The sequence below is a fragment of the Mobula hypostoma genome, chromosome 3, assembly GCF_963921235.1.
Source record: "Mobula hypostoma chromosome 3, sMobHyp1.1, whole genome shotgun sequence".
In the NCBI taxonomy this organism is placed as follows: Eukaryota; Metazoa; Chordata; class Chondrichthyes; order Myliobatiformes; family Myliobatidae; genus Mobula; species Mobula hypostoma.
This window is the reverse complement of record NC_086099.1, coordinates 197,345,844-197,353,560: the sequence shown is the minus strand read 5'-3', so window position 1 is coordinate 197,353,560 and position 7,717 is coordinate 197,345,844. Positions and strand designations below refer to the sequence as shown.

At 44.6% G+C, this 7,717-nt stretch overlaps 1 protein-coding gene across 1 annotated transcript; it reads left to right on the top strand.

The window, feature by feature from the left end:
- Positions 1-3,259: 3,259 nt before the first annotated feature.
- On the top strand, positions 3,260-7,481 carry fzd8a (frizzled class receptor 8a). Its single transcript, XM_063044376.1, has one exon. It carries the CDS (start codon positions 3,787-3,789, stop codon positions 5,545-5,547), a length of 1,761 nt encoding a protein of 586 aa, XP_062900446.1. The 5' UTR covers positions 3,260-3,786; the 3' UTR covers positions 5,548-7,481.
- Positions 7,482-7,717: the final 236 nt, after the last annotated feature.

Below are 7,717 nucleotides of genomic sequence, written 5' to 3'. Positions count from 1 at the left end.
ATTGAAACATCACAAACACCAAGTTAAAGGTTTTCAGAGAAGTTAATGTTAAATTAAATTATATGTACTGTTCACTGAAGACACCGTTAATGTTAAAGGAACATTTTTAGACACTGTTCTTTCTCTGTCTGCTTGCCAAACTTATTAATCACAAACACAAGCAAGAATTACAACATTGTAACACATTACTTCCAAAGCAATTGATACTGTATGTCCTAACTTTTGAATATTCTAAAAGCTGCAATTCCTGATTCCAACAGACACAAATTAATTCAGATACTTGTGATTCCTTTTTGATACAGAGTTTTAGATAGAAATCAAAGTATATTGATTACTTCAGCTTGGTAGTCTTTGACAATTGAGTTGATAATCCTGTCTCAGTGCTCACTATTCAGAACTCGTTTCTCTATTTCTTCCTTTTTTAATATTCTTCTTCTTAACCTGCATAAATACTGTGACTAATTGCAAATCCATTTTTTTTCTTCAGTTAAGCCTGCTATTTTCCCAATAACTCAAAGGTGTGTAGAGCAACAAACTGCAATCAAATCAGTCAGTTTATTCACCAGGCACAGATGTCAGCTTGATTAATTTAATTACACACTTATCATAAAGTTATGAGGGTATGGGTTTACATGTCATTAAAGGAACAAAAGCATGTATCCAGGCAGATATCCAGCACTCCATTATCAGAAGCACTTTCCCTTGGAAGAGATTTTTAATTAATGATCTGAGCACCTATTCATGGACACTAAGGAATCGCTTGAGAAAATGTAGGAAGTTCCCTAATGACCTTGCGAACATTTTACACTCAACCAATATGAAATTAATAAATATTGGAGAAGCTAACCCAGTACTGTACTCAAAGTGTATCCTGCTGAGTAACAATAGTACATTAATATAAATGAATCTTTCTCCTTATTTTCTGAGTTGGCTCCTTTAACCATTTGTAGACAAACTGCAAGAACTTCTAAATTAATGCAACCACGATACAGTCAGAGAGAGTTTTCTAAAGTCAGGGTTTGTAATAATCTGGGACAACACTTCCTAGAGTTTCCCTTTACGTTGTTCTTCCTGACTTTTTGCAAACTTTCTCCCTTATTCTTTTGAAGGTGCGATGAAAGACTTTGCGACTGAGAAAGCTATTTCATTGAACAGTTAGTTCTAAACCTAATCCTATCATACAAGAGTTTTGATAGCAAATGTAGTTTCCCACCTACTATGCAATCTTATCTGACCTACCTCAAGGCTGAATACAAATTGTGCTGAACTGTCCTCTGTTTGACTGTAATAATTAATCCAAAGAAAACTAAGAAACAATCCACTGATGTACTTGACACCTTTCATTCTGAAGAAATACATAACACTTTAAACTTAGAGTGAGGAATCAACTCTGACTACACTGCAGAAAAACTTTTCAGAGGTTTACTTTGGGAACACTGGGAAGTTTTCCATCTTACACAGTGTATAAAGCAACGCAGCCTGAAACCATAACGGAAGTCTAGTATTGATCTTCATTGCACTTTTAATTTAGCAGATTTTAAATCAATAAACTTTTAGTTCATAATAATTACCCCAAAACGACACACGACATGGAAATTAATGGCAGCTGGTGATTAGTATAGAAGCTGCCATTTAATTAATAGGGCTTTTTCTTTGCTTTGAGCAGCGCCCCTTACGGTAAATGTCCTCCCACTCAGTAGATTTACTGGTTCTGTCATGCTATGACAGAATAATTATTATTGACTTTATTTTAGTAACATATTCCTGATTTACACAGTGAAATGCCAGAATTGATATTCACGTCCCATCCAAATAGCATGCTTCAAAACTGTACAATTGTTAAATTATTGCTTCAAAGATTAAGTCTTCAAGAATAGAGTCTTCAGTCGCTCACGCAGTCTGTAATCCCATGCTATTTTTGAGCTGCTACTAATGTTACTCTCTGTGTAGTAATATGTCTGAGCAGCATGGTTCCTATTAATCACAGGCAAATGGATCATACTCTGCATGTTTTACAGAAGTGAGGATCATTAACCTAAAGACTTTGTAATATTCCTGCAAAAAAAAACAAAAGAAACATTATGATTCACACTCACTTGAGTTTCAGATGGAGGGGTGCAACAGAATGATAAATAATTGGCCCCTAACTACAAGAATGAAAAAAAAATTAAAATATAGTGAACACACGAGTGCAGTTAACTATTCAAGATATCCAACCTTGGACTACATGCATGCTCCAGACATGTTTACTGGCATGGTTCTAATAATCTAACAAGACTCTGGAGATTTCAGGCTGAAACGGCGCATTGCAAGTTTCAGCAGCTTTTTTGGAACTATATACTGTTATAAATATATACTGTTTTTGCGAGAGGAAATGTAACAAAAGATGCAATATTTGGGTAACCTTAGCCTAACCACCACCCGAATGCAAAGTACGTTCAAGTGATCTTTGTTGCCAGTTGGTTTGCGCTTTTATAAGTAGATATTGATATGTTAACAGTATACCAAATAACCTGGGCAAAGTGTCGTCGCCTTCAAGAACAATTCAATATAGACGATAAATGTAACTTCTAACTTAAAACTTGACCAGTAAAGTGAATTCATCCGGAACAGGAGCGAACTGAGATTTCTTTTAGCGCATACACTAAATTCCATAAAAGCCCAGCTAAAACTCATCTAAGTTCAAACTGAGCAATGCACCGAGACAGGCAGGATTACAAAAGATTGGCTGGATATTCAAGCATTTATTTGCGATCTCTCTCCATTTGCCCTGAAATACGTTCCGCTCAGTTTGAAGTTTCCTTCCACTTCCAGAAAAAGAAGTGAAACCCGCCACTTATTTATATTCCGTGTGTTTTTTTTAAAATTGTTATTCGCTTTCTCGACAAACCTGGGCTCCCGTTTTATGATCCAACAATTCCAACCCTGGCGTGAAAACACAGCCAGTGCCAAAAGAAACATCAGTGCTTCAATTAAGATAAAAACCGAAATACTTCGCATTGGACGAGGAGGGGAGAAAGACAACCCCTGCGATGTCCTAACAAGCGAAAATTAACCTGCTAAACGCCCAGACCCTCTGGGAACAACCACCCTGCATCTCGCCTCTTTGGCGAGAATGGATGGATTTGAGACGTGGGATCTGCCCGCCCCTGTCGCCCCCCGATTGGTAACGCGCAGCTGGAAGGGGGAGGGATTTGGCCTGCCTCGTGTTATAAATACAGAACAGTCACAAGCACCCAGCACATTGAGCGATCATTAATGAGTCGCGGCGCTGAAATTTATTTCGAGAGCTATTCTTTAGCTGGAAGAGGGGGGAAAAAGCGAGAATCTGTGCAGCAGTAAAAACAATCTACCATCAAGGTACACAACGGCGTCGCTTGCGATTCCCACTGACCGTCTGAAAGGAAAGGGAAATCCCAGTCTTCCAAGCAAGGAAAAAGTTAGAAGAGGGACTGTGTGAAGTTTTTTTTTATTTTAAGAAAAGGTGCTGTTGTCGTGTACAGCCATCTTGATCCCACGCCTGCAGGGCTAATGTTGTATCGCTCCTGCCTGTCGCCTCTGCATGCGGTGGACTGTAGCTGCGTTGCCAAGTCTGAAGGAGTTAAATGTGAATCTGATCCGCATGTTGTGCTGAGAGATCCGGAGGAGGGACAGGGGGGGTGGGGGGACATTTGCACTTTGCGTTTATTTAAGGATCTATATTGGTGTTTATAAACAGTCTGCCGGGCATTCAGGAACAAAAAAAAGGAAAAAGCCCAGACTAGACGGAATAAGGCTGCTGAAGACATGGAGAGTTGCCTGCTGGAGGTCTACCTGCTGTCTGCCCTGGCTTTACTGCACAGATCGAGCGGGGCCGCCGCCAAGGAGCTATCCTGCCAGGAGATCACCGTGCCCCTGTGTAAGGGTATCGGCTACAACTACACCTACATGCCCAACCAGTTCAACCACGACTCGCAGGACGAGGCGGGCCTGGAAGTGCACCAGTTCTGGCCACTGGTCGAGATTCAGTGCTCGGCCGACTTGCGCTTCTTCCTGTGCAGCATGTACACGCCGATCTGCCTGGAGGACTACAAGAAACCGCTGCCCCCGTGCCGCAGCGTGTGCGAGCGGGCGAAAGCGGGCTGCGCGCCGCTCATGAGGCAGTATGGCTTCGCCTGGCCCGACAGAATGAGGTGCGAGAGGCTGCCTCGCCAGGACAGTCCCGATGGGACCCTGTGCATGGACTACAACCGCACCGAGCTGACCAGTGCCGCGCCCGCCGCTCCCTTCCAACCCACGGGGCGGCCGACCCACTCGGAGCCGGGCCAAGCGGGTCCGGCGCCGCCGCCGCCGCCGTGTCAAGCGGGTTGCCAGTGTCGATCGCCCATGGTGCAGCTGAAGAGCGAGCGGCACCCACTCTATAACCGGGTAAGCACCGGCCGCCTGGCCAACTGTGCTGTACCGTGTCACGACCCGTACTTCAGCGCAGACGAGCGGAGCTTCGCCGCTTTCTGGATTGGCCTGTGGTCGGTGCTGTGCTTCGCTTCGACGCTGGCCACCGTCGCCACCTTCCTCATCGACATGGAGCGCTTCAAGTACCCCGAGCGGCCCATCATCTTCCTCTCCGCCTGCTACCTCTTCGTGTCGGCCGGTTACCTGGTGCGGCTGGTGGCCGGCCACGAGAGCGTGGCTTGCGGCCGCCGCCAGCTCGGCTCCGAGCAGCACGTTCACTACGAGACAACGGGACCGGCGCTCTGCACCGTGGTCTTCCTGCTGGTCTACTTTTTCGGCATGGCCAGCTCCATCTGGTGGGTCATCCTGTCCCTGACATGGTTCTTAGCCGCCGGCATGAAGTGGGGCAACGAGGCCATCGCCGGCTACTCGCAATACTTCCACCTGGCCGCTTGGCTGGTGCCCAGCGTCAAGTCCATCGCTGTGTTGGCCCTCAGCTCTGTGGACGGCGACCCGGTGGCCGGCATCTGCTACGTTGGCAACCAGAACCTGGACAACCTGCGCGGCTTCGTGCTGGCGCCGCTAGTCATCTACCTGCTGATCGGCAGTATGTTCCTCCTGGCCGGCTTCGTCTCCCTCTTCCGCATCCGCCGGGTTATCAAGCAAGGCGGCGGCGCCCAGACCGACAAGCTGGAGAAGCTGATGATCCGCATCGGGGTCTTCACCGTGCTGTACACCGTTCCCGCCACCATCGTGGTAGCCTGCTACTTCTACGAGCAACACAACCGGCCGAGCTGGGAGGTAAGCCACAACTGCCACTGCCCGGGAGATCCGTCGCAGCAGCACGGTGGAGGCGGGGAAGCGGTCAGGAAGCCGGACTACGCCGTCTTCATGCTTAAGTACTTTATGTGTCTGCTGGTGGGTATCACCTCGGGGGTCTGGATCTGGTCGGGTAAGACGCTGGAATCTTGGAGGGCCTTCTGCACGCGTTGTTGCTGGAGTAGCAAAGGTACCGGCGGCTCTATGTACAGCGACGCCAGCACCGGCTTAACCTGGAGATCGGGCACGGCCAGTTCCATGTCTTACCCCAAGCAAGTGCCGTTATCCCAGGTTTGACATCTCCTCGCACAGACTTTCAACACCCCCCCCCCCCATGATTCTTGTCCAGCATCTTTATTAACATGTTAATGAACTCTAATGGTATCCATTAGTCAGAAGTGAAGGAGTGACCAGAGCACGGTGCCTGTCGCTAATTCTTCTTAAATCATTTTAATTTCTTTTTATATGCACAGGACAAGTGTGGAAGGAAAATGATTTTCTACAGCAATGTGCTCACGAGCAGGAACTTTTAAAAGAAACTGTCGGCAGTTTTGTGTACAGGCAAAGACTGAGTCCTCTTAATTGCTGGCATCTGTTAAAGTAACTTAAAACGGAGGGACAAAAATGGCGTACTTGACACATCTTAACATACTGGGTGCAACAACCGGCCTTAAAATCCTGTTTTTTTTAAAAATATATATATATATCCCATGTAATACGGGTTTCTTGCAAAAGTTGTATTTATATAATTATTTGTACTATGAACGCAAACTTGTAAATTGTGTAAATAACAAAAAGTGTTTTTGAAGTATATACAGAGTATGTAAATTTTTTGTATTAAAAAAGTCTAGTGGTTGCTTCAGCCAGAGCACCAGAAATATTTGAAGCAATTATTCTATTTTGACAATAAAACAACTTTTGATTTAATCACGTTTGCAAACACTCCCGAGGCTCTCATTTCTGCAGGAAACGCGTACATATACTTTTGGGCAGCATGTCGAGGGATGTTAGTTTAGGCGAAAAACTGTTTTGGTAATTGTTGAACTTTTTACCTGGCTGCCCACGGGCTGAGTACATAATTTTTTAAACGAGGGCCAATTCAATGGGGTTAATCTGTAGGAGTGAGCCTTTTGAATGAAATAACTTTGATGTCTCCTTTCCAAGCTTGAAGTACTTCCCCCCCCCCCCGGTCTTTCTTGCTTCAGTCCTTGGTTCCCGCTTGTTTTCAAGGCCGTTGGCCACCGTGGTGCCTTAAAATGAATTAAAATGGACGTTTTTGAGACTTAACTCGTTTTAAACGGGGAGACTAGTTGTAACAGTTAGTGAGCATGAAGGGAACGCAGAACAGTCTTTTAAACAGCTTTTTCTGTATTGTTGGCCAGACTGCAGGCAGTAAGGCATAGGCCCGGACATATAGAAATGCCCATGAATGCCCTACAGGTGGTCTAGCTCACATAATCCTCCAATTTAAGGCGCTCTCCTTAGCAAGACAATTGCATTACAAAGCCCTCTCTTTTTTGCTCCTAATTGAAGCGATGAACAAGTATTATAGACTACAAGCTGTAAAAAAAACTCCACGGCAATTGCCTGCACTATAGTTGCAAGCAGATAAATGGAATGGCAGCGTTGTTCAGGCAAGTGTACGCTCCTCATAAAAGGGCATTTTATTCCTTTTAGCAGTTTTGGCTGACATAAAAAGAAACTATGCCCAATACACACGTAATTTTATGGCAGATTAGGGATAATTTAAAAGTAATTGGGAAGGCTGCACATTAGTACTGAAAAGATGCCCCCGGGTCCAGTATTAGACTGTCAATCAAGATAAGAGAGGGACAGTTAGTCCCATCTCTATAGGCCAGTCTCGCTAATCACCAAAGCATCCTTCAGCACTAAAGCAGGCCAGCACGTGGTTTTATAGAATTCTCAAGTTTAACAAGGCAATGTAAACGTAAAATTGAGTGTCTGTACGTGATTAATCCAGCTGCGCTGTTGGGTGCTTAATTAAGGCAATTTTAATATTTTTTAATGTGTTCAAAAGTAAAATGACAAGAATTAAATCACACGATGCGGTGTATGACTAACCCTTACAGTCACGTGAAAGATTTGAATTGCACTTTTTAATTGAAATCGCTTTGATAAGTGTCAATTTCTCAAGTCTTGCGTATTAATATTTTCTTACTGTTTTCTGTGAACTGTAATGCTATCCAGTGCCCAGAGCTCCGTGGGTGGCGCGTGTACATTTTATCACATTATTTAATCAGACAGTATCAGCAGAGTAAGTAAATAAATCTACTCAAGAATGACATACTAAGTCACTCGACTGAAGAGTCGAAATGGCGGCTCCGAAGAGTCCTTTATTTCTAATTGACCTGTTTACATTAAAACTTCCCCTTCGACTCTTTACCAGCAGTTGTGCCTGGGGATTGTAGTGACGTGCGGTAGTTTTGTGGGGTTTCGAGTCTGCCAC

Bases quoted from the DNA above. Each gene is read 5' to 3' on its own strand.
- fzd8a (XM_063044376.1), top strand. From the start codon at position 3,787: ATGGAGAGTTGCCTGCTGGAGGTCTACCTGCTGTCTGCCCTGGCTTTA.